This window comes from Perognathus longimembris, chromosome 20 (assembly GCF_023159225.1).
Source record: "Perognathus longimembris pacificus isolate PPM17 chromosome 20, ASM2315922v1, whole genome shotgun sequence".
Classification (NCBI taxonomy): domain Eukaryota; kingdom Metazoa; phylum Chordata; class Mammalia; order Rodentia; family Heteromyidae; genus Perognathus; species Perognathus longimembris.
The window spans coordinates 24,067,692-24,093,478 of record NC_063180.1 but is presented as its reverse complement, the minus strand read 5'-3'; the positions used below and the strand labels follow the sequence as shown (position 1 = coordinate 24,093,478).

Sequence of the window (25,787 nt, the reverse complement as noted above, 5' to 3'; positions counted from 1 at the left end):
CTCACACCCCCTCTACCTCAGGATGTTTGCACACCCTTCTCCCTCTCACAAAACCTTCAGGACTGGGGACTCAGTATGTATTGTATTTAGTTACTTCCTTTTTTCCCCTTCCCAGATTATAAGGCAGCAATTTATTTTTGGTCTATTTTATTGTTGTTTCCCATTCCTAAAACCATGAAGGAAATATGTATACATGAATATTGATTGACAGAAGGGAGGAAAGGCTACAGATAATGGTTCCAGTAGAGCACCACCTGGCCAAGCAGGAGGCACTGAGTTCAAGCCCCAGTTATCTACAAATGAAGGAGGAAAAGGAGATGACTGAACAACAAATGTGGCCTGTGTTCCGTCACATGCAGACTCTAGATTTAAAAGTGAGCAAATGAGATGACATGAACATTAGAAGGGGACTCACACCTGTCATCCCAGCTACACAGGAGGCTGAGGTCTGAGGGTCACAGTTGCAAGCCAGCCAGGGCAGGAAAGTCCGTGAGATTCCTATCTATAGTGAACCACCAAGATTAGAAGTGGAGGTGTGGCCCAAGTGCTAGAGCGCTAGCTGTAAGTGGCCCCAGTACCGGCACATATTAGAAAAAAACATAGGGGAGAGGAGCTAGTGAGGGGAGAGGGGTGGAGAGGGCATTGAGGGAGAAGAGGACGAAGCCCAGTGTACAATAAAATATATGTAAACAAATAAAAATGTCTCCACACACCCCGGTCTCCTGATTTGTACACCCCCATCTTGTGGTCAAGTCTGCCCACCCCCCTGGTCATCTCTGCTCACCCCAAGCCCCTGCACACCCCAAGCCCCTGCACTTCTTTGGGGCCTGCACCAGAGCCGTGGGTGTGCATTAGAGAGTGTGTGTGTGCATGGGCGCGTGTACGTGCCCCCACATCCAAGTAGCTGTCCTGCCGTGTCATCGCTCAGAGAAGCCCTGGCCCACTGCTGCCAGCTGCTCCCTCCTGCCGACCCCTCCTGTGTGCCCAGGGCTTTTCTGCCATGCTGGTCAGGCTGGGTTACACAGGCGCTGCTCCCCATGGAGTCGCACATGTGTGGGACAGGTGTGTGGCCTGGGCCACAGCCTAGCATGGCTGGCAGAGCAAGGCCTGGGCTGCACTCCACAGTGGCCGGCCGGGGGAAGGAAGTAGCCTGGAAGCCTGCCCCCACATAGCAGAGGGAGGGCTACCCCCTCAGGAGGAGAGGGCAGCCCAAAGGGGCTGAGTCACCCAGCCCCTTTCCCCCAGGGTGGGGGCTGTCATGGGACTGCAAAGGCCAGGGACAAATTATAATCATTAGGGAATTTAAGAGGCTGGGGGAGGGGCTGAGGAGGGCAGGTCCTCCCCCAGGTCAGGATGGAACCCCCAGGACCAGGACCAGCCCAGGCTCACTGGGCCTCCCCCCAAGCCACCCCTTCTCCCTCCCTCCCCCCTTCCTTCCCAGCACTTTCCTCTGAACCCCTACCTGGATTTCACTCATCTACCACCCAATCCACCCACCTAGCATCCCACCAGCCTGCCCCACCTGGGATCACCCTCCCAGGCTGCCATCCATATTTTAACATCTTTCACTGGGGCAGGTTCTTAGCCTTTGCTTCTTTGGCTGGTGAGGTGGGAGATGGAGGAGGGGAAGAGGGAGGGAGGGAGGTTCAAGGGAGGGAAGGATGGATGGAAGGAGGGAGGAAAGAGAGAGGGAGAAAAGGAGAGGGAAGGAGGAAGGGGAGAGGGAGGGAGGGATAGAGGGAGGAAGGAAAGGGAGGGAGAAGGGATAAAGGGAAAAGAGGGAGGGATGGAGGAAGGGAGGGAGGGAGGGAGGAAGGGGAGAGGGCGGGAAGGAGGGGAGCAGGGAGTTCTGGAATGGAAACTAGGCAATAAAAAAGGCAGCAGGCCAGTGGGGGCAGGGCAGCCACCTGACCAGGGATAAAAGGCTTTGCTGGCGTGGCTGGGGAGACACCACCCCACTTCCTTGCACCACACAGGAGGGACCTGACCAAGCATCCTTGTCCTTCATCCCCACCTGAGGACCCCCAACCCCACCACTCATCCATCCTCCAGTCTGTCCTGCCTCCATGTCTCTGGGGGGCAGATTCCTTCTCTCCCACCTTCTACCTGCATCTGCTAGAATGTTCCTTCTTCTGGCAGCACTCCACATCTTGGCTGGAGGTAAGAGAGCAAGGAAACTTCTGGAGTGGATGCTGGGGGAATCCTGGTCATACAGAACAGGGGCCAGTTTGGGGGTGGAGGCTGTCCTCACTGTGAGTTGGGGGAGCTTGTAGGAAATGCTGGGGTCCCAGAGGAGGCAGTCGGAGGGGGTGGAAGAGGTGAGTAAAGAATTGGGGGCCTCCAGGGTACTTGAATGGGTCCTGTCAAATGGTGGCACCCAGGACTCTGCTTGGTCACAGTGGGGCACAAATGATCTGGCAATGATGGTTGTGGTGGGAGGGTGGGTGGAGGGGGACTGAGGGGTAGGATCATGGGAGGAGGGTGTCCCGGAGCAACTCTGGGGAGCAGGACGGAAGGGTGAAAGTACCCATCAGCCTGTGGGCCTCAGCGCCCTGTGGAGGCAGCCAGGACGAGGGCACCATGGGCATCATCGTTCCAGGGAAAGGTCACTGAGGGAAAGATCTGGAACAACCTGGGTCTGGACACCAGAGCTATGGCTCTAGTGGCAGAGCCACATGAGGTCCTGAGTTCAATCCCCAGTACCTGAAAAATAAGAGCTACCCTTGCTAGTTATGTTAAGAAAATGTTGGGCACAGAGAAGTGGGAGACTTGGGAGTTTGGGGGCCCGTGCAAGGGTGGTTGGGTTGGAGAGAATTGGGTCACTTGCTCGGCCTGTCTACTCCTAGCCTGGGCACAGAGCCCGGCAGAGGATGACCACAGGATCATTGGCGGCTACACGTGCGTGCCGAACTCGCAGCCGTGGCAGGTGGCGCTGCTGGCCGGCCCAGGGATGCGCTTCTTGTGTGGAGGGTCCCTGCTATCCAACAAGTGGGTCATCACCGCCTCCCACTGCTCCCGCCCGTGAGTGACCCTCCCTCTGGGCCTACACCAAGTGTGTCCCAGAGTCTTGAGCCCCAGAACTCAGCCAAGAACCAGAGCACATGGTAGCCACGCGGGGGGGGGGGGGGGGGGGTTGGTGGTGGTGGTGGTGGTGGTGGTGGTGGTGGTGGTGCTGTCTACTGAAGAACCTAGAAGGAAAGGCAAAGCTCAGAAGATAGAATCAAACTAGAATTCTTGAACCCAGAACAAACGTGTTTTTTCTTTTCTCAACGAAATCTACCCCGGCAGTTCAGAACCTCTCAGCGATGTAGAACAGAACAAGGGGCCTGTGGGCCAATCTATTCCAGATCCCTTCTAGATCCAGGGCACGGGATCTCAGAGCACTACCTAGAACCCAGAATCCAGTTCAGAACATAGACTACCCCCAAGTCTAGAACATATCTCATAGCTGTAAGGATATTGAGTTGGAACCTGAAACTCATTCCTGATCTAAGTAAGGCTGAGCTTGGAGTTGAACCTACAGCTCCTCTTTGAGCATCTCAGCACCCTGAGTGCTGCTTAGAATTTCTTTCCCAAAATAGAGACCATAATCTAAAGACTCTTAAGAACTAGGAGCCCCTCCCAGATTCTGCACCCCAGTCTTGACGTCAAAGTCCAGCTTACATGGTCGCCTATAGCCAGACTAACACCCGAAAGTAAAGCTCAATCCAGAACAGAGAATGAAGCTCAGAGAGCATCAAGAGTAATATACAGCCCAGAACAAAATCCAGCTTTTAGTTCCTCTGATCCTGGACATGATCTAGAGCTCTATCAAGATTTACAACTTCATCTTAAAGTCTGGGGCTCAGACCAGAGTGAGAATCAATAGCCAAAACAGCAACCTATTATTCACTCAGAAATAGAGTCTCCTAGAACCAAGAGTTCACACTAGATCATAACCAAGAGTGTAATCTAGAAAAGAGGAGCTCACTGCAGAACTTGATCTGGATGAAAGTTCCTACCATGTTCCAACACCTGTAATCTAGATCACCTAGAGATCTCTTGCTATGGAACCTCAGCCTACTCCGGAAGCCTTCACCAAAATCCAGAACCCAAACTGAAGTCACACCACAGAGGCCAGTCAGAGGAGAACTCTTAGCTCATCCTAAAGCCAGAAGCTCACATCACAATCTAGAAGTTGGGCTAGGGAGTTAGCTCAGGGGAAGAGCGCCTGCCTGGAGAGCACAAGGCCCTGAGTTCGGTCCTTAGCTCTGGAAAAAAGAAAAAAAAGCAGAATCTAGAAGTTATGTCGTGGTCTGGATGCTCTAGAATCTAGACTAGAGTCTCTAGAATTTAGAACTCAGAGGCCAGACTAGAACCAGCACAGGGCCTATGTTAGCATATGGATTCTGATGGAAAGCCTAAAGCTAGAATGTAGAGGCTTATTAAGAACTCAAAGTGTAGAAGTCTTCAAAGCCCCAGGGACAAAGCCGAGAGAACTCAAAGCATCACCTTCCACCAAAGCTCGGAACTCAAGCGCAGTGTGAGAGGGGAGTCGGCCTCCGGTGAGGCAGAGTGAGGCAGGGCGAGGCTGGGCCGGGTGAGACCAGGGCAAGCTAGTTGCAGAGGAAGTCTCCACACCAGGGAAGGGAATGGGTGGGAGAGGAGGAGGGTCTCTGGGTGGGCTCTAAGCCATGTTACTCTCGGGGTTCTGGGCCAGGATCCTTCACGTGGCCCTGGGAAAGCACAACTTGAGACGGTGGGAGGCCACCCAGCAGATCCGGCGTGTGGTTCGCCAGGTGCCGCACCCCCAGTACAATCCCCGCACCCACGACAATGACCTCATGCTGCTGGAGCTGGAAAGGGCGGTCCCGCTGGGGAGGGCCGTGCGGCCCATTGCACTGGCCTCCACTTGTGCCAGCCCTGGAACACCGTGCCGGGTGTCGGGCTGGGGGACCACCTCCAGCCCCATCGGTAAGAACGTAGCATCCTGGGGAGATGCAGCTGGGCACCTCCTCAGTATGCCAGCAGAGGGCTGGGGTCTGGAGCCTGGGTCTGAAGGAGGAGGCTGGGGTCTGGAAACTGGATCTGAGGGAGGAGGCTGGGGTATGGGTTCTTGGGTCTGAGGGAGGAGGTTGGGGCCTGGACTCCTGGGTCTGAAGGAGGAGGCTGGGTCCCCGCGTGGGGTATGCCCCAGTGTTGACCCCCTGTGTCCCCACAGCCAATTTCCCCCCCACCCTGCGCTGTGTGAACGTCAGCATCTTTTCGGAGCAGGCCTGCCGCCAGGCCTATTCTGGAGCCATCACGTCCAACATGGTGTGCGCTGGCGTCCCCCAGGGCGGGAAGGACTCTTGTCAGGTGAGGCAGGTCCCCGTGCTGTGGGAGGCCCTGTCTGGGGAAGAGCACCAAGGCCCCCAAGAGCCGAGGGCCAGTGGAGATGCAGGGAACAGAAACCCAGGGCCCTGGGACACATCCACACCCCAGCTCCTCAGATAGCAAGCAGGGGAGGTGGTGAGCAAGGCCAGGGAAAGCACGGAGTGAGGGTGCCTGGTGTGTTCGGACACCAGCGACCATCTCTGAGAGGGGCAGAGGCAGAAGGAATGAAGATAGCATTCTGCAGACAGAGAGAAGGTGAAGGAGCCAGGACCCGCACGTGACAGACATGGTGGGGAGGTGGGGGCCACCAGCGTGGGACACAAGTGCAGGTCCAGGGAAGAGAAGCCGTGCCTCTCTGGGGCCTGAGACTGGGACTGGGGTGGGAGGTTGAGTCTCCCTCAGCTTCCCTCCCATGGCCTCAGCCTGATTCTGTCTCTGCCCCCCACCAGGGTGACTCTGGGGGGCCCCTGGTGTGCGAGGGGCAGCTCCACGGCCTCGTGTCCTGGGGGATGGAGCGCTGTGCCATGCGTGGGTACCCCGGAGTCTACACCAACCTGTGCAGGCACCTCGGCTGGATCCAGAGCATCATTCAGCGCCCCTGATCCCCCAAGCGACTGCTTGTCAGTGGTCCCTCTGTGTCCTCAGACCCAGGGGTCCAGGCCTAGCCTCCCCCCCTCAGACCAGGAACCCCCACTTCCACGATCCTGACTTTCACTTCTGGCTGCTGTGCCCCACCCCATCCCAGTCTGGGAAGCAATGGCTTAGGTTTTCTCTCTGCACCTCAAATATCACTGTCATGTTTCAAGACCCCCCCTTTGGGCTCTGAAGCAGCCACACAAATGCTCCAAAGAAGACACTTTTCAAAATCTTCCATGTGTCTAAAATTGAAATAAATGCTAACAAAAAGGGAACTGTCTCGGGTTTCATTCACCCCCTTTGCCCGGTTTATTGAAGGCACATCCACAGTGGCCTGTTGTGTCCCGACAGGGGGCTGAGTGGGGAGGGGGCTGAGCTGCTTCCTGGGGTCTGCACCCCACCAGCCATGCAGCTCAGAGCGTCAGGGTCGAGCCAAGCCCACAGTGGGACCCAGGGCAGAATTCCTCTGAGTTCTAGACAAGAAACAAATGGACACAAGGTGCCCCAACCCTGTCAAGCCTCAGGAAAGTGTGAATGAATCACACAAGTTCAAGTCCTGACAAAGCCATTCTGTCAGCCAGGCCCAGTGACTCATGCCTATAATCCTAGCTACTCAGGAGGCTGAGATGTGAGGAGTGGGGTAGAAAGCCAGCCTGGGCAGGGAAGTTTGAGTCAGGTATCTCCAATAGCCACTAAAAAGCTGGAAGGGGCTGTGGCTCAAGTAGAAGAACACTGGTATTGAAGGAAAAATGCTCAGGGACAGCACCCAGGCCCTGAGTTCAAGTCTCAGTACTGGTGCATGCACGCACATCCCCGCACACAAGTTGGATGTGTGCAGAGGAATTCAAGAGAGACCAAAGTTTTAGTTCAGTAATGAAAGGAGTATGTGATTCCCTAGCAGAGCAAACTAGGGTCCGGAGAGAAGCATGCAGATAACACAAAAGCAATGGAGTTTGGGTTTAAACATGGAGATGTTGAGTGGGTAGCTGGATGTGAAGACAAACGTTCAAGAGCAAGGTCTGGCTGGCAGAGATGTTAAATTACAGGGGGGTGGGGGGTGTCAGTGGCATGAGGATGGCACGTAACGCCGGAAGATGAGATGAGATCACACGGGCCCAAGCATGGAGTCCTAGGAGGCTTCCACCGTGGAGACACCAGGAAGAACAGGAGAAGCTGGTGCCACACCCAGAGGAGGAGGAGCTAGTGAGCGAGTTCAAGTTCCATTACCAGCTCATACACAAACCTTGTTCTGCTACGGAAATGCAGGGGAAATCACAGCATGTATGGGTACCCATGAGACTGCCTTAAAAAGTTCATACTTGGTAGCTGAGTACCGTGGCTCATGCCTGTAATCCTAGCTATTCCAGAGGTTGATATGTGAGGATCTCAGTTCAAACCCAACTCAGGTAGGAAAATCTGGGAGACTCTATCGCCAACAAACCACCAAAAGGCTGGAAGTAGAACTGTAGCTCAAATGGTAGAGCACTGAGCCTGGAGAGGAAAAGCTCTGGGACAGTGCCCAGGCCCTGAGTTCAAGCCCCAGGACTGGTGTATGCATGCGCTCACGTGCGTGCGCGCGCACACACACACACACACACACACACACACACACACAAACTGATAGTTGCAAGACAGCTAACTGCTAGCTAGAATATAACGCCCTTGAGAGGCTGTGAGTGGATGGGACACTGGGCCAATTGAAGAAAACAAGAGAGCACAGGACCTGTGCACAGACACAGGGAGCTGGCGAGGTGGACGGTGTAACCTTTGCTAGTCGGGTGGTGCCGTGTGTGGATGTGGAAAGGCAGGGGACCAGAACCCCAAGAAATGCCAACCCCATTCCAGAAAAAAAACAATCCATCCATTTCTCCAGGAGTCCCGCCTCCCTGGATGTCTCATCATCATGGACCCCTGTGCCTGTGGGCTGGGCTCCCTGCGGTCCACCCTGTGCGTCCCTCTCTGTGTCTTCTTCCCTTGGTGTCTCTCCTGGTCTCCCCCTCCCTTCACACGTGCAGGGGGGGGGGGCTCCTCCTCCTCCACGGCCTGGGTGTGGGGCCTGACTTTCTCCACCCAACCAGCAATTCCAACCAGAACTTCCAGTTTCTGCTTGACAAAGAATCCCATTTTGAAGCCAAGCTAGGGTGAGGCCTCTTCTGGGAGCTTTGGCTGGCCTCCATCTCTGCCTTTGTTTATTAACTCAGTGTACCTCACCGGGGTCCCCAGTCCTTACTGGGACAGCTCCTAATCTCCTTCAGAGGATGATATAGCTCATTTAATGCAGCAGATGTCATGCCCCGGGCCACTTGACCCACAGGGAAACTGAGGCATGGGGCAGTCATCCCCTGGGATCTCACACCCTCCGCTTCCACAGGCTGAACCATCAGGGATGCCGTCTCTTTTTCTAGTCCCAGTCCACCTTTCTCCGGACCTGCTCTGTGCAAGGGAGAGGCGGGGATGTGTGAGAGATGGTGCCTGGATCGGGGCCAGCCTCGATGTGACTTCCAGCCGTGGGATCCTTGTTGTCTTGATAATCAGGTGAGGGGGCGGAGGTGCCCAGCCCTCAGTGGGTCCATGACCTCGCGAGACACCCAGCACCCTCACCTCCACGCTGACCTGGCACTCACCCCTCGGCAAATGCCCAAACCAGCCAGCCACCTCAACTCTGAGCCTCCAGCCTCTCCCAAAATGAGAAAGCTTTTCTGGAAGCATTGGGGCTAGGGCCACAAGAGGGCACAGGTACCCCAAACTGCCCAAGCAACCCCGTCACCTCAAGTCACCCAGCAGCCTCCCTTTTCACCCCACCTGAACCCAGCTCTGCTCTGCAGGAATGAACTGGTCGCCCACTCAGAGTCCGGCCCTAGGAGGCGGAGGGAGCAGAGGGTGAGGACTCCCAGGAGCCTCTCTCAGACAGTCACAGGACCCCGTTGCCGTGACCAGTCCCCACTCCGACCCCACAGCCCCTGCTCCCCCAAGCAGCCCCAGGCAACCCCATGTCAACACCCCAGTATCCAGCGCCCCCCCCCCCGCAAGGAGAACCCCTGTCAGCAGCCAGACCTTCCCCCCAGCTACCACCCGCAGCCCCCACCCTCCTCACCTCTAGATCCCCCAAACCCACCCCTTCCCTGTGCTCCCCTCGCTGGTTGACTTCCTTAGTGTCTGCCAGCAAAATCCCAGAATGCTGACCACAAATTCTCTTCAGATACTGGTGCGTGCGTGTGTGTACATGCATGCGTTCGTGTGTGTGTGTGTGTGTGTGTGTGTGTGTGTGTGTGTGCTGGTTCTGGGGCTTGAACTCATGGCCTTGGCCATTCACTGTTCCTTAGCTATTTCATTCAAAGCTAGCACTTTACCATGTGAGCCACAGCTCCACTTCCACCTGGTTTATTTTGCTTGTTTGTTTGTTCATTTTGGGTGGTTCAATGGAGATAAGGGTCTCCGGAACTTTCCTGCCAGGGCTGGCTGATCGTTGGATCTCAGCCTACTGAGTAGTTGGACTGCACGTGTGAGTCACCAGCACTTGGCTCAGATTCTGTATTGAACTCAATTCATTTTCCTGATGAAAGGCTTTGAAATAGTGTTTTCGTGAAAAAAAAAATAGTAGAACACTCTTTTGATTTTGTGGTATGTTTTATTTGTCAACGAGTGACAGGACAACTTTAAAGTGTAGATCACTAATAGCAATACAAATTATTCTTGTCCAAAACCAGGAAAACAAATTTTGTCAGGTGAAAATATAATTAACCACCACCGACACCCACACACCACCATGTGGAATAAAGCACTTTTACACACACTGCCATATTGCATCTATGTGTGTGGTTTTTCTTCAGATCTTACTGGTACTGGCACTTCATGGTAAGTCAAGATAAACACCTTTTGTTCCCCCTGAGACAAGAGTTGTGTTGTGTAGCCCAGGCTGGCCTTGAACTCACGATCCTTCTACCTCTACCACCTAAATGCTGGGATTACAGGTGTGTGGTGTGTGTGTGTGTGTGTGTGTGTGTACTACCATGCTTGACAAAAGCCTCAAATCTTTTTTCCCCAAATATTTTTAGCATGTATTACTAGCACAAAGGAGTTTTCACTGTGACAATTCCATAGATGCATATGATATCATTTGAACAACCCCCACCTAATATAAACTATGAGTCCCCTTCCATTCCCACCAATCAAATTTGACTCGTTCATTGGGTAGATGTGAGACTTGTAATTAGAACTTTGTTTCAAAAGTCTCTTTTAGCACTAGATTTGGAGATCATTCCAAACTCCCAGAATATGGAGAGACACCAGGGTCCGTGCAAAACCAAGCCATTACCTGAACCCCACTATCTGTTCCCCACTGCCTGTACCGACATCTGACTGATGACACCAGGTGTCTCTTTCCAGCCTTGGCTTCTTTCCAAATTCTGACCCCACCTCTGTCCTCCTAATCCCTAACCCTGCCCCCTCCACCCCCTGGGGTTAATGTATGGGCCCCACCCGGCCACAGTTCCAGAAGACGCCCACGATCCCCAACCACCACCTCTTCCTCCTTCCTCCCCCCCCCCCTCAGCCCCCAGAACCCGTTCCCTCCCCACCTCCCTTCCGGGACTCCCTCACCCCTCGGATCTGCCCCTAAAGGCATACTGACCCCAATTGCTCCCCAGTCCGGATCCGGATGTGAGGCCAGCCTGGGCACCTGCCCCTGTCCACGCCTCGTGCCCGGCCGCAGCCTCCTGTCCTTCGGAACGGGGGTGATGGAACACGGTTGGCATCTCTAAATTTCGGGTGAGAAGGGGTCAGAGGTGATAACTGGGGATTGGGGTTCAGAAGTAAGAGGGGGTGGGGGCCTGGCGAGGTGTGTGGAGGAGGGCCACGGAGGCTAGGCTGGAGATGCCCTGCAAGATGGGGATCAGGAAGGGGGGCTCCCCCTTGGCCCTGGGCCTGCCGGGAAGTTCACAGTGGGTTCACGCGGTGTGGGCGGGTCCAGGCCCCGGTCCCAGCCTGTCCTCTGGGCCCCGCCCCGCCGGGGACCAGCCCAGGCTGGGGGTGCCGGAGCCGTCGGGGGGTGGAGAGGGGGAGTCAGCACCGGGAAACTGAGCGCTGGGGGAGGGAGTGCAGGGGTTAAAAGCCATGGGCCAGGGCTGAAGTTGGAGGCAGCTGGCGCTGAGCTCTCCTCTGGGGGCCCTCACTCAGGTAGGGCCATGGGGGGGGGGGGGCTGGGAGGGGAGGGAAGGGGGACACCGGGAACATGCGGGGCAGCTGAGCCTGCGAGGTGGCGGACTTCGGTGGAGGTGGGCGCAGGTGCAGGGAGATGATGGAGAAAAGACCTGAAGGACAGCATACCCCGGTGAGGACCACGCCAGAGAGGGGGTCCAGGACTAGGGATGGAGAGGGGGGCAGGACCCCGTGCTGGGCGTGCAGGAGGTTGGGGGGAGGGGGGGAGGGAGGGAGGGCATAGGTGGGCCCCGGTGCACACGCCCCTCCCCGCCCCCACCCTATGGCTGCAGTTGGGGGATGGGCAGGTTGCAGGAATTAATGAAGTTCAAGGCTGGAAGCTCAAGTGTAGAGCTTCAGAGGTATGGAAGGGTCCAGGCTCCCTCCTCACTGCACCCCTCAATCTCTCCCCAGGCCCCGAACATTCCAGAGTTGTCATGTGGCCCCTGGCCGCCATCGTGGCTTGCCTGACCCTGACCCTGTCAGGGGGTAAGTATGGGGGTGGCAGCAGGGGACAGGGGTGCCAGGCCAGGGGAGGGGGTGTGGGGCCCCCAGCTCCACCCCTCCTGCCCCCACACGGCAGCCTGACCCTGCTTGACCTGCTTGCCAACTGGGGTGGCCCCACTGACCCCCCCACTTCCTTCACCTCTGACCTCTTGGGTGAGCCAGCTCGGAGGGGGGTCCCCAGGGCAGCATGCCAAGCCCCAGGCCGGGTGGGCCTCCCTGACAGCCAGGAGAACTCGAGTTCAAATGCTGATGCTGCGGTTTTTGAGCCAGTCACCGGGTTTGCAGGTGCCCACGTGGGTGGTTTCTTCTATAAGATGGAGTCCTCCCAAGCTTTCACCCCAAGCCTAGGAAAATGGGGGGAACACTTGGGCCCGATTTGTCCCACTCTCCATTCTCAGATCCTTCCAGAACCTTCTACTTTGTTCTAACCTTAATCCTTGGGGTGACTCCACCCAAAATTTGTCCCCAAAGATGCCTTGCTTCATATCTGAAACACCCTTCCCTGCCTTTGCAGGCAAGGCCTCTGGCAACTCAGTGAAGGCACGCACGCATCATTCATTCACTCACTCATTCATTCGTTCCTTATGTAAGCAGCTCTTAAACACTGGGCACTGTGCTGGCTGCTATCTCGACACACAGAGATACACCATTGTGACTGCCTTTGGCGCCCACAGGCTAGCTGGCAGAGATGCAGACATTATTCAAGCAATTACTCAAATAATTAGCTAATAATTAATTAGGGAGGTGAGGTGAAGGTTTGAGGAGCGAGGGGGGTGGGGGGCGGCTAGAGAGATACAGCACAAGTTCCCAGTCTGCAGGACCTCCCAAAGGCTCTGCAGGTAGACAGAGGGAGGGAGGTCCAAGCGCCTGGCACCCTGTACCTAGCACCTTGGCCAGAGGTGGGGCAGCTGCACTCCCAGGATTCCCTCCCTCCCTCTCCTGCTGCTGCACCCTGGGCTGTGAGCCCACATGCTGTGTCTTGTAAAATCCTAAACAGCCTGATGAGGTAGGTGCTTGATAATTACGCCCATTTCGTGGCTGGAAATCCTGAGACTAGGAGACAGGAGGACACAGAGAGGCCTGAGTCAGGATCCTAATCCAGGCTGTCCGCCCTGACCATCATGTCCTGGGCTCAAAGACCTGTAAGCCATCTTCGTGGCTTCTGTCCCTAATGAGCTTCTTAAAGTCAGCTCAACGCCAGGCGTGGCAGTACACGCCTGTAATCCCAGTGGCTTGAGAGGAGGAAGCAGGAAGATGGGGAGTTCCAGGCCAGCCAGGCAAAGTCAGTAAGCCATATTATAAACAAAATACAAATAAAAGGGTAGCTAGGATTACAGGTGTGAGCCATCAATTCTCCCTTTTTTTTTTTTAGCTGAAACAAAAGAACATTACGAAGTAATATTTACATCATTGTTCTGAACAGACTTCACTCTCCAGCTTCAAAATAAATAGAAGGCAAATGAAATAATGACAGTAAATCCTAGTGTATGTTTGCTTGGCTGGACCATCTGAAACCACAGCTATTTTGCTCTTTGTTTTTGGACTCTTAAATATTGCTATTTAGTAAATAACTTAATGCATTTCAGGTGTTTTGCTCCTGAATTAAAAAAAAAAAAAAGTCTGTCTTCACCTGATGTTAAAAGTGAAGACCAAAGCCAGACACCTGGCTCACGGTGGCTCATGCCTGTAGTCCTAGCTAGGACTCAGGAGGCTGAGATCTGAGAATGGAATCAGCTAAGGAACAGTGCCCAGGCTCTAAGTTGAAATCCCAGTATCAGCACCAAAAAGAGAAAGAAAGAGTGAAAGAGGAAGAAAGAAAGAGAAAGAGAGAAGTAGACAGAGACAAAGACAGACAGAAAGAACTGGGTTGCAATTTAAGTCACTCCCACCCCTAACTCCAAGGCAGGTGGGGTCCAGTCCCAGGGCTCACTGTGTGAGCAAGAAGCTGGTCAGGGGGAACAAGGGCTCCCATCCTAGCTAATAATTAGTATGAAGTTTCCACGTGTGCTGTGTGATTGGAACTCAGGGTGTTCCTGGGCCCTGTAACGACACAGCACCCCCTACCTGCTGTTCATCAGCACCTCCTATCTGCACTTCCTCACCCAAGGGATCAACCAACTGCAGATGGAAAACACTTCGGGGTGGGAAAAAGGGCACCAGTGCTGAGCATGCCTGGGCCTTTTCTCCCTGGCATCCGTCCCTCAGCTCTGTGGAGCCAACTGTTTACAAAGCAGTTGGATTTTACGAGGCTTCATAAATCATCAGAAGTGATTGGAGCTGGAAGGGAGGATGTGTGTAGGTTTATAGAGTGCCTGGAGCACCCCTGTATTCAGGGCCTGGAGTGTCTGGTGTCTCCCTTACAGACCCACAGACATGAAGGGATGCCCATACTCCTTGGCTGGGGAAACTGAGGCTGGTAATTTGTACAAGGTGGTGCGATTTAAAAAAAAAAAACAGCATGTTCATGACTAGACTCTATGCTGCACTGCCCACAGCTGTGCCCCATTACTAGACACAGGGCTTGGCACAGACATGGTTCACTTACTGAGGACTCACTGTGTGCTGGGTCCAGCACTGAGCCTGAAGGATGGCACTCCAATTAGTGAAGGCATCTCTTGTCAAGGAAGCTTACAGTCAAGGTGGTGGAAAAGGAAAGAAGGAAGAGAGGGCGGAAAAAGGGGGAGAAGAAGGGAGGGATGGAGAAGACTGGGTTGGAGGACTGCAAAGGTATAAACATTTAGGGTGCTGACATAATCATCAGACAGGATTTGTCCCAAGATGGTGACAGGATATGGGGAGAAGTGGATTGTCAGGACATCGAGTACATCAGACTTGTGTGTTATGAATGACAAAGGAAAGAGGGAAAGCGAAGTTGACCCCTAGGGTAGGGGCTGAGCACTGTGGTGGGAAAGAGAGGAAGGGACAGCCTGGGTTGAGAAGACTGTAGATGACATGAGTCTCCAGCTAGTTCAGCAAGAGTACTTAACCTGTGCTGGTACTTTAAGGTCACGGAGGCACCCAGTAAATAAGTGTTGGAGGAATGATGAATGGATGGGTAGGTGGAAGAATAGTTGGATTGGGGGTGGGTAGGGGACAGTGAGTGAAGGGTAAGTGGGTGGATGGATGATGGATGAATGATGATGCGTAGATGGATGGACGGATAGTTGGGATGAATGGATAAAGGATGCTGGGTGATGGATGGGTGGTGATGATGTGTGAATGGATTCAAGGATGGATAATGGATGGGTAGATGATGGATGGAAGGATAGATGGATGAGTGGATGGAGGGGTGATGGATGGATGGGTGATGAATGAATGATGATGGATGCAAGCTTGCATGGATGGTGAATGGATAGATGGAGGATGATGGATGCAGTAACATAGATCAGTCTGAAATCCAAGATGGTACAATGATAAGATGACATGGATGGAGAGAAAGCTGAGCTCCTACTTATCAGAATCATCCTCATCCCAGTGCCCATCAGATGGACTAGCTCTTCTATAGAAAAAAAAAGCAATATTTGTCCTGACTCATCTCCACCTGATAGAACATGGCAGCTCCCAGAGGCTAACAAATGAGTCCTCAGTTCCTGGTATCCAGGGTGACAATCCTACCCTCTTCCCTGTCATCCAATTCTCACCTAATTCCCACCTTGGACCCCATTTTTCTAATGTTTCTCTTCTTTACAGGCATCTCCAAGGACTACCCCAAAATCCTCAATGGCACCAATGGCACCAGCGGTTTTCTCCCAGGCGGCTACACCTGTCTGCCCCACTCCCAGCCCTGGCAGGCCGCCTTGCTGGTGCGAGGCCGGCTGCTCTGTGGGGGGGTCCTGGTGCACGCACGATGGGTCCTCACAGCTGCGCATTGTAGGAAGGAGTATGTGGGGGATGGGGAGGGGCTGGGCCCTGGGGATGGGACTGAGGAGGTACCTAGGGGCAGGACCTGGGCCTTGGGGGCGGGGCCTGTGCCGGGGAGGGGCTGGGGCGGGGCCTGGGGGCACAGCAGGATTTAATGGTGAGGCTGGAGGCTGGGCTGGGACAGGCCTGGCGGTGGGATTGTGTTTGAGGGAGAGGCAGCTGGGATGGGGAGTAAGCTGGGTGGATGGGGGATGGGGGGGGCTTGCATTCTGCCCTAAGGACTTCTTGCCATCCTCACAGGGGGTATACCGTTCACCTGGGCAAGCACGCGCTGGGGCGCAGGGAGAGAGGAGAGCAGGTGAGGGAGGTGGTCCGCTCCATCCCCCACCCTGAGTATCAGGTCAGCCCCACCCACCTGAATCACGACCACGACATCATGCTCCTGGAGCTCCGGGACCCCGTCCAGCTCACTGGCCAGGTCCGTGTCCTGCCGCTCTCCCGGGAACCCTGCCTGCCCGTGGGCACCTGCTGCCGGGTGTCTGGCTGGGGCACCACCACCAGCCCCCAGGGTAAGCCTAGAGGCCTAGCAGGAGTGGCCGGGGAAACTGAGGCAGTGGTAGGAGGGAGGATCTCCTCATAGACAAAGACATGAAACACGTAACTGTATACATTTATTTATATAATAGTATACGATAACAAACCCTCTTGTGCAACTACTTAAAGATAATTTAAACATTATATATGAGAATGAATAGCAATAAATAGATACTATACTAAAATAATAAGCAACATTGTATGCTATATATATTTATATATTGACAAATAATAAATGACCAATGTTTGATTTAAATTTGTATTTATTTGTAAATAGGTTATTGTAACCTTATATATTCCAACCTACATATAAATGAATCATCTGATCTTATTTATGATATTTATAAATATTATTTATTTATAAAATACATAGGCTATACATATTAGGATATAGTATATGTAAATCCTTTAGGAATAAAAATATAAATATGTATGACATCATCATACATTGGTAGGAATAATTTGATGTTGTGTGACTGAGAATTATATCAAGTTTTTGTTTTTTTTGTGCTGCTCCTGGGGCTTGAACTCAAGCCTGGGCTCTGTCCCTGAGCATTTTCACTCAAGGCTAGTGCTCTACGGCTTGAGCCACAGCAACACTTCTGTCTTTTTTTTTTTTTTTTTTTGGTGGTGGTTTATTGGGGGTTAGAATCTCACAGGCTTTCCTGCCCCAGCTCGCTTTGAACTGTAATCTTCAGATTTCAGCCTGCAGAGTAGCTAAGATTACAGTGGTAAGCCACCAGCACCTGGCCGCTATATAATGGATAAGCTATGTTCTATAGTTTATGTTATGAATTTAAATACAACTCAGGTTGTAACATGTATTTACAAAGAGTACTGTGTATTTCATCAGTTATCCATTAAGTATATTTACAATCTAGAAATACACATATTGACACCTACTGTCGATTTACCCATAGCCCTGATATTGTCCGCATTATAAATACACCTGTTGCATGGATTACAATACATATATTTACATATTCTAGATGTACATTATAATTTATAATGCGCTTGGAGTGTAAATATAGATGAATGACTGCACACCATGATATGGTTACATATTAACAACTGACAAATACATGAACGGCTGACGGCACCATGTCTGGATCTCTAGAAACCATGGTAGCAGCAGGCCAAGCCAGGCCGACCCTTGCCCCTCACTCTCTGCTGGGCTCTTTTCAGTTTCTTCAGCTCCCCCTCTCCCATCACCCCTTCCCCTCTTCCCACCTCCAGTTCTCTGTCTCCCCAGGTCCTCCCTTCCCCTCTGCACCAGGTCCTCCCTTGCCAGTCCCCCACATGTCTCTCTACATTCTCTTCCTTCCCCATCACCCCCATCCATTTGCCCTCCTATGCTTTCCACCCTACTCTCCTTACAAATTCAGGGCTCAGCCTCCTCCCCACAGGCTCCCTGAGACCCTCTCTCTGTTCCCCAGTGAGTTACCCCCAAACCCTGCAGTGTGCCAACATCGAGCTGCGCTCTGATGAGGAGTGTCGCCAGGTTTACCCCGGGAAGATCACCGCCAACATGCTGTGTGCCGGCACCAAGGAGGGCGGCAAGGACTCCTGCGAGGTGAGGCCTGGGTGCCAGGCAGGGCTGGAAGGAAACAATCTGCCTCCAGCTCTGGGAGGGGGCACTGGGCTTTGTATGGAGAGCTGCCCTGATGCCCAGGGTGGCAAACCGATTTCCCCTTCTGCTTCTGCTCTGACTGAGCGCCTACTCAGATCCCTGGCTGCTACGGTTTCAAATGGGAAGCTCTGAGTTTCAAATGACAGAAACTCAACCTGGCCTTAAGCAATCAGCAAAAAGCTCACTCTTGTGGCTGAACATCCAAAAGTGTGTGGGCTTCAGGCACAGGTGGATCCAGGTGTGCAAAACATACTTTGGGAACTCTGTCTGTCTCCCTCCCTCTCTCTGTTGGTGACTCCATGTGTCTGTGTGTCCCATCTTCTATCCCCCATCTTCTATCCTCCAGTCTCCCCATCTCTGCACTAATAAGATCTCTCTCTCTCTCTCTCTCTCTCTCTCTCTCTCTCTCTCTCTCTCTCTCTCTCTCTCTCTCTCCACCCCCACCCCAGGGTGACTCTGGAGGCCCACTGGTCTGCAACCGAACCCTCCACGGCATTATTTCCTGGGGAGACTTCCCATGCGGGCAGCCCAACCGTCCTGGCGTCTACACCCGAGTCTCCAAATACGTGGATTGGATCCTCAGTACGATACAAAAACACCAACGGCAAGAGCAGAGATGGACGAAGGGCCCACAGTAAAGGCCAGGCTGGTGTGCTGCCCACCCCCTCCACCATGCCCACTCTCTGTCCACTCACCCCTTCTCTGTCCCTTTTCTCCAGGGTGCCTCAGTAGAAACGGAGGCCTATGTTGTCTGGGCATGCAGTCTGCCCCATTCCGTGTCTCAAGAGCACCCTGTTGTTGGCCTGTGTTCCCCAGACACTGCATACCCATAACACAATGTGCATAGAGCACCCCAACCTGGACAAAACCCCTGGTCTCCATCTGCACCACCACAGCTGCCATAAAGCCAGATGTTCCATCCTGGCCAACTTCCCTTAACCAAGGCTGGGCACTGGTGGCTCACACCTGTAATCACAGCTACTCAGGAGGCTGAGATCTGAGGATTGAAGTCAACTGGGACAGGAAAATCCATGAGACCCTTATGCCCAATTAACCAGTAAAACAAAACAAGCCAGAAATGGAGCTGTGGCTCAAGTGGTAGAGTACTAGAACTGAGAAAAAAATCACAAAACAAAACTCAGGGACAGTGTGCAAGCTCTGAGTTCAAGTCCTAGCACAACGAAAAGAAAGAGAGAGAGAGAGAGAGGAAGGAAGGAAGGAAGGAAGGAAGGAAGGAAGGAAGGAAGGAAGGAAGGAAGGGAAAAGAAAGGAAAGGAAAGGAAAGGAGGGAGAGAAAACAGGAAGGGAGGGAGGGAGGGAGGGAGGGAGGGAGGGAGGGAGGGAGGGAGGAAGGGAGGGAAGGAGGGAGGGAGGGGAGGAGGGAAGGTGGAAGGAAGGAAAAGAGACAAAGAAAAAGAGAGAGTGGGGAAGGGAGGGAATTTCTTACAGTGACTCTGGGTCCTCAGAATCTCAGTTTGGATCTCAGATGCCCCAGTCCACTTGACACCCCCAATTCTCCAATGCCAGCTCGCCAACACCCCTCTTTCAATCCCCATACCCACTAATCATCACTGGCGCTCTGACTGCTACAGTGATGGCCCCACAGGGCCTGCATTCTGGACTCTGCTGCCCACCACATCCCCTGTCCTCTGTCTGTGTCGTGCACCAGTCCTGCGACCCGCCGTGCTCAGTGTGCCTTCCTCTAATCTCTGCCTGGGACCCCGAAACAGAGTGGTGAGGTGCTTATACCTAGTATCTGCTTAATGCAAATCCCTGCTTTGAATAAGTCATAAAACTTGGAGCATCTTTATTTATTTTATTTTGTTTTGTTTTGTCTAAGATGGGGTCTCACTATATAGTCCAGGCTGGCCTTGAACTCACATCCTCCCTCTAAGTTTGTAGGAATATACCATAATAAACAGGTGCACAGCACTGTGGAAGAAGAAACACCACGAGCTTGCACACGTGATTTCTACTGGCATCAGTGAGTTGTACCCGTATTTCATCCCCATGTACCATACATGCGGGCAAGCCACCACGTACCCCACCCCCATCCCTGCCCTTTCACTCCCCATGAGCTTCATTGCTCCATTTCCACGTGTATACATAAGATCTGCCCCTCCCCCTTTTATTTCTTTTGCTGGTCTTGGGGCTTGAACTCAGGGCTTGGACACTGTTCCTGAGCTCCTTTTGCTCACAGCTGATACTCTACTGCATGAGCCACAGCTCCACATCTAGTTTTCTGTGGTTAATTGGAGATAAGAGTTTCATGGACTTTCTTGCCCTTGCTGGCTTTGAACTGGGGTCCTCAGGTCTCAGCCTCCTGTATAGCTAGGAGTACAGGCAGGATTCACTGGCCCCTAGCTAATATCTGCCCTTTAAATTGCTAACCATCAGACTGGGAATGTGGCTTAGCGGTAGAGTGCTTGCCTAGCATGCGTGAGTTTGATTCTTCAGCACCACATCAGCAGAAAAGGCCAGAAGTGATTCTGTGGCTCAAGTGGTAGAATGCTAACCTTCAGCAAAAGTAGCTCAGGGACAGTGCCAAGTTCAAGCCCCAGGACTGGCAAACAACAACAACAACAACAAAAACAACCAGTTAATCATCTGGCACCTGATAAGGTCTGCCCTTTAAATAGCTAATCATCTAAGCCAACTTTTCCGCAGCACTCAGAACTGCAATAACAAATGCAATTAAGAACACAATAATCAAGATAACAGCAAAGATACAAGACAACCAAAATAGACAAAGGATTACTTTAGTTATTGGACAAGATACACAATACCCAAAGGTACACAGTGATACACAATATCTGGAGACACACAATATTGAAATGGAATAAGGACAAAAAGAGACTGGGACTAGGCCACTAGTTGGCCCAACTTTCTCTCTACCTGAGAATCAAGAACTAAATACACCAATAAACATTTTTGAAAAAATATTTTAGCCAGGCACCTGTCAGCTACTCAAGAGGCTGAGATCTGAAGATTGCTATTCAAAGCCAGCCCGGGCAGAAAAATCTGTGACACTCTTATCTCAATTAATCGCTAGAGAAACTGGAAGTGGAGCAGTGGTTCAAAGTGGTAGAGTACTAGCCTTGAGCAAAAAAGTTCAGGTACATCACCCAGACCATGAGTTCAAGTCCCATGATTGATGGGGGGGGGGGGGGGGGGAGGGACAAAAACACCCAAAACTTGCTAGTCTGACTAAGTAGTTCAAACCTGTGATCCCAGCTACTCTCCTGTAATCCTAATTACTTGATCAGGTTCAGGCCAGCCCAGACAGAAAAAGTTAGCAAAACCTCATCTGAACAAAAAAGCAGTGTGGGGCTGGGGATATGGCCTAGTGGCAAGAGTGCTTGCCTTGTATACATGAAGCCCTGGGTTCAATTCCTCAGCACCACATATATAGAAAATGGCCAGAAGTGGCGCTGTGGATCAAGTGGTAGAGTGCTAGCCTTGAGCAAAAAGAAGCCAGGGACAGTGCTCAGGCCCTGAGTCCAAGCCACAGGACTGGCAAAAAAAAAAAAAAAAAAAAAAAGCAGCGTGTTCCCAGCTGTGTGAGTGTCTCCTGGCCCAAAGCTGGTCCCAGGCAGCAGACCAGACCTCTGAGAAATAACTAAAGCAAAGAGGAGCAGAGGCGTGGCCCACGTAGCCGGGCCTGTGAAGCCCAGAGTTAAAACCCCAGCATTACCTATGTAAATAAACAAGTAATGTATAAGTAAATATTTGTGTGTGTTTGCTTCATTTTGTTATTTATTCACAGTGAGAGGTCTCACTGTGAAACACAGGCAATCTGGAATTCACAATCCACCTGCCTCAGCTTCATGAAAAACTTGGGACTATAGGCATGTACTACCCTGCCTGTCTTGATAACCTTTTTCAAACAAAAACCACATCACACTGACCTTCAAGGTCTGTGGGTCAGGCAGCATTGCTTTTGCAGGTGGAAAGCCCTGGAAACAACTTGGGCAGAGTGAATACTTAATAAGAGGTGGGTGCCATTGTTATTGTTACCGCAGAGTTGCTCTTATTACAGACATAATTGGTGTGGCGCTGTGTCTCCCAGGTCCTCAAGCCAGAGCCAACTGCTTTGAGTGACAGCTGGGGATTTCGGAGAAGAGGCAGCCGCCCAGAGCTTCCTGTGGAACAGAAAATAATGACATGGCTGAGCTGGAGAGTCTTAAGTACTCACAACACTAAGTCAGGACAGCCAGCCAGGCTTAGCCTCCAGCCTCCCTCCTCCCTCACCTGGGATTTCAAAGCCACCTGCGCTTTTGGCCCAGGGGAGTTTCTGTGGGGAAGGAATGCATTCCACAGCTGGTGGAAGGCACAGTTCCCAAGGAGTGGGAAAGGGGCTTTGTCAAGGGGTAGCAGCTGGCTGACATTTCCTGGCATTTGTCCAGCTGGGTTCAGCCCTGGGAAGAACTTTCAATTTACCCTTCCAGAGCCCCATTGGGGGGTATAATGCCACTGCCCCAAGGGAAGCTCACGGGTGATTTTGCCCCATCCAGGCTAGAGGGGATACATGCCCCAGAAACCCCAGAATGTACTTCTTCAGCCTGGAAGGTCTGTAACAGGTCTGTAACTTAGTCCTGACTCCTGACTGGGGCTACCATCAACTAAAAGTAGGAGGAAAGTCTGGCACCTCTAGCACTATACTGCATGTGCGTTTGCTCTGAGTCAGTCAGGTAGGGTGGTGCATGCCTTTAATTCCAACATTCCAAAGCAGAGACAGGAGTATCGCAAGTTCCAGTTCCGTCTGGACTATATAAAAAAAGGTAAATGAAAATAAGATTTTGTTGTTGTTGTTGTTGTCATGGGGTTTGAACTCTGGGCCTGGGTGCTGTCCCTGAGCTCTTCAACTCAAGGCTAGGGCTCTACCACTTGAGTCACGGCACCACTTCTAGTTTTCTGGTTAATTGGAGATCAGAGTTTCATGGACTTTCCTTCCCAGTCTGTGTTTGAACCTCCATCCTCAGATCTCAGCCTCCTGAGTAGTTAGGATTATAGGCATGAGTCACTGGTGCTCGGCTAAAAATAAGATTTAAAAAAAAAAAAAAAGAATTCTTGGGCTGGACACCAGTGGCTCATGCCTATAATCCTAGCTACTCAGGAGGCTGAGATCTGAGGATTACAGTTCAAGCCACCCTGGGCAGGAAAAGACATGACTCTTATTTCGAATTAACTCCCTCCAAAACAGAAGTGGCGCTGTGGCTCAAAGTGGTAGAGCGCTAACCTTGAGCAAAAAGAAGCCAGGGATAATGTCCAGGCCCTGAGTTCAAGCCCCATGGTTAGCAAATTTTTTCTTTTGTTTTGTTTTGCCAGTCCTGGGGCTTGAACTCAGGGCCTGGACACTATCCCTGGCTTCTTTTTGCTCAAGGCTAGCACTCTACCACTTGAGCCACAGTGCCACTTCCAGCTTTTTCTATATATGTGGTGCTGGGGAATCGAACCCAGTGCTTCTGCATACGAGGAGAGCGCTTTACCACTAGGCCATATTCCCAGCCCCCTAAAATTTTTTTAATTAAAAAAAGTAAAATGAGTTCCTGTCCCAGTAACATATCCTGCAGTAATCAGACCTGTTTTGCTTTTGCACAGGACACAAAGTAGGAGCTGGAGCCTCACACACAGCCCTGGAGTTAAAAACACACCAGTTTTGCTCACCCATGCCAGCCCCGCCAAAGCCAACCAATGAGCTGAGCCATTTTACAACTGAGCTCAGGCAATGACCAATCAGCTGTAGGCATTCTCTGCAAGTTCAATCCTATTTTGCATAGGGACTGACCAATCAGGAGTGGACACTCTCCACTACCTTGAATTCTTTATTTGCATACAACAACCTAGATGGGAACTTTTGGTGGGAATTTGTCCTATGTAAACCATTAAGCAATACTGATTTAAAATTTTTTTTAAATCCTAATAAAATCTTGCCTGTATTCTCTGGGTCTAGTCTTTCTATCACGACTAGGTTCAACAACCGGCTCTGGTAAACACATTGTGATGTTTGCCCAATGGCAAAATCAGCTGAGGACACATTTCTAAGATATATTCCCACGGTTAAGCCATACACGGTTATATTTGGTGTGCCAAGGCTCTACCCTTCCGGTGTTGTGTTGTTAACCCTCACATGGGCATTGTGCCAACTGCATCTTTCTACCGAAGCACAGAAGTGACATCATACTGTTGGGTGCAAACACCAATACCATGGGTATGGTGTCATATTGATGATGTCATACTGACAGTGTGCACCTTTGTTCAAAGGAATTTGTCTGATCATTCCTCCAGGATATGCAAACCCTCATGAAGCAGCTTATACACAGTCACAATTTCTGAAAGTTGTTTGTTTAGAATGAAGAACTCCCTCCATCTCTGACTCTGTCAGAAAATGAAAACAAAACAACAAAAACCCTAGGTACTATGACTCTTAGCAACCCAAAAGTAAAACAGATCCAAGCCAGGGAGTGGTGGCTCAAGCCTGCTACTTACTTGGGAGACAGAAATTGGAAGTATTACATCCCTGAACAAAAAAAAATTGTAACAGACAATGCCTGGGGAGGAGAGGGGGCTGTGCTCCTCCCACTCCAAGCAACAGGTGACACCACCAAGGTGCACCCACCCATTCCAGGCGAACTCGCTGGAGAGAACCAGGTTTAGCCCCGGAATCTGGGAACTCCTGGTTTTACAGACTCTGCAGAGGGAACAAAATACTATTGTGAAGGAGCTAGGAAGGACAGGCGAGGAGGATGGAAGTTGGAGGAAAGGGTCTTCTTGGGAAGGAAAGAAGGAGGGAGGGAGGGAGGAAGGGAAGGAGGGGAGAGAGGGGAGGAACATGCAGACATTAAAAGGTGAAAATGAAGGCAGCTTGGAAAACACAAAAATCTCTGGACACCCAAATAACCTCCATACTGACTTTCACAGTGGCTGCCAACAGTGTAGGAGTTCCTTGAACTGAAATAAAATAAGGAGGAGGAGGAGGAGGAGGAGGAGGAGGAGGAGGAGGAGGAGGAGGAGGAGGAGGAGGAGGAGGAGGAGGAGGAGGAGGAGGAGGAGGAGATACGATTGTCAAGGGAAGACTCTGAGGAGAACCAATGGGCTGGGGAGGGGGGTGATGTGATTGTAAATTTTGTGTAATAAAAAACAATGAAGCTGGGCACTGGTGGCTCACACCTGTAATCCTAGATATTCAGGAGGCTGAGATCTGAGGACTGCTACCCAATGCCAGCCTGGGCAGGAAAGTCTGTGAGACTGTTATCTCCAATTAACCATCAGAAAACCATAAGTGGTTCCATGACTCAAAATGGTAGGGTGCTAGCCCAGAGTGAAAAAGATCAGGGGCAGCACCCAGGCTCCGAGTTCAAGCCTCACAACTGACCAAAACAATAAGGGGAGACATAGAAATGGAGGGACATGGAGTGAACAAATGTAGCAGTGGTCCTCACTGGCCACTATGTGGAAAATGAGCTACACAACTGTGGGTGGGGACGGGAGGGGAAAACTGGGAGAGAGCAAGGGAAGAGATGACATTGTCAAAAAGAAATGCACTCTTTAGCTGACTTAGATAACTGTAACCCCTCTGTACATCACCTTTATAAGAACAACTTTTTAAAAAGTTAAATATAAATAAGAATGAGCCAGATAGCTAGAAGCAGAATGAGAAGAGGTGTGGATGGGGAAAGATGGACGACAGAGAGAGAGAGAGAGAGAGAGAGAGAGAGAGAGAGAGAGAGAGAGAGAGAGAGATTATGGATGTCAGAGAGAGATGGAGAAAGAGAGAGAGTTGATCAAGAAGTCCACAGTTGGGCTGGGGATATAGCCTAGTGGCAAGAGTGCCTGCCTCGGATACACGAGGCCCTAGGTTCGATTCCCCAGCACCACATATACAGAAAACGGCCAGAAGCGGCGCTGTGGCTCAAGTGGCAGAGTGCTAGCCTTGAGCGGGAAGAAGCCAGGGACAGTGCTCAGGCCCTGAGTCCAAGGCCCAGGACTGGCCAAAAAAAAAAAAAAA

At 51.8% G+C, this 25,787-nt stretch overlaps 2 protein-coding genes across 2 annotated transcripts; both read left to right on the top strand.

The window, feature by feature from the left end:
- Positions 1 to 1,917: 1,917 nt before the first annotated feature.
- Klk14 (kallikrein related peptidase 14) lies at positions 1,918 to 6,256 on the top strand. Its single transcript, XM_048329381.1, has 5 exons — positions 1,918 to 2,160; positions 2,847 to 3,021; positions 4,700 to 4,953; positions 5,201 to 5,337; positions 5,805 to 6,256. The coding sequence occupies exons 1-5, from the start codon at positions 2,067 to 2,069 to the stop codon at positions 5,955 to 5,957; spliced, it is 813 nt and encodes a 270-aa protein (XP_048185338.1). The 5' UTR covers positions 1,918 to 2,066; the 3' UTR covers positions 5,958 to 6,256.
- A 4,473-nt stretch (positions 6,257 to 10,729) lies between these two features.
- Klk13 (kallikrein related peptidase 13) lies at positions 10,730 to 18,463 on the top strand. The gene is made up of 6 exons (XM_048329380.1): positions 10,730 to 10,758; positions 11,602 to 11,676; positions 15,385 to 15,574; positions 15,856 to 16,124; positions 17,586 to 17,722; positions 18,229 to 18,463. The coding sequence occupies exons 2-6, from the start codon at positions 11,625 to 11,627 to the stop codon at positions 18,415 to 18,417; spliced, it is 837 nt and encodes a 278-aa protein (XP_048185337.1). The 5' UTR covers positions 10,730 to 10,758; positions 11,602 to 11,624; the 3' UTR covers positions 18,418 to 18,463.
- Positions 18,464 to 25,787: the final 7,324 nt, after the last annotated feature.

Coding starts and splice junctions, on each gene's coding strand:
- Klk14 (XM_048329381.1), top strand. CDS start 2,067: ATGTCTCTGGGGGGCAGATTCCTTCTCTCCCACCTTCTACCTGCATCT. Junction 4,954..5,200: donor GACCACCTCCAGCCCCATCG/GTAAGAACGTAG, acceptor GTGTCCCCACAG/CCAATTTCCCCCCCACCCTG. Junction 5,338..5,804: donor GCGGGAAGGACTCTTGTCAG/GTGAGGCAGGTC, acceptor GCCCCCCACCAG/GGTGACTCTGGGGGGCCCCT.
- Klk13 (XM_048329380.1), top strand. CDS start 11,625: ATGTGGCCCCTGGCCGCCATCGTGGCTTGCCTGACCCTGACCCTGTCA. Junction 11,677..15,384: donor GACCCTGACCCTGTCAGGGG/GTAAGTATGGGG, acceptor TCTTCTTTACAG/GCATCTCCAAGGACTACCCC. Junction 16,125..17,585: donor CACCACCACCAGCCCCCAGG/GTAAGCCTAGAG, acceptor TCTGTTCCCCAG/TGAGTTACCCCCAAACCCTG.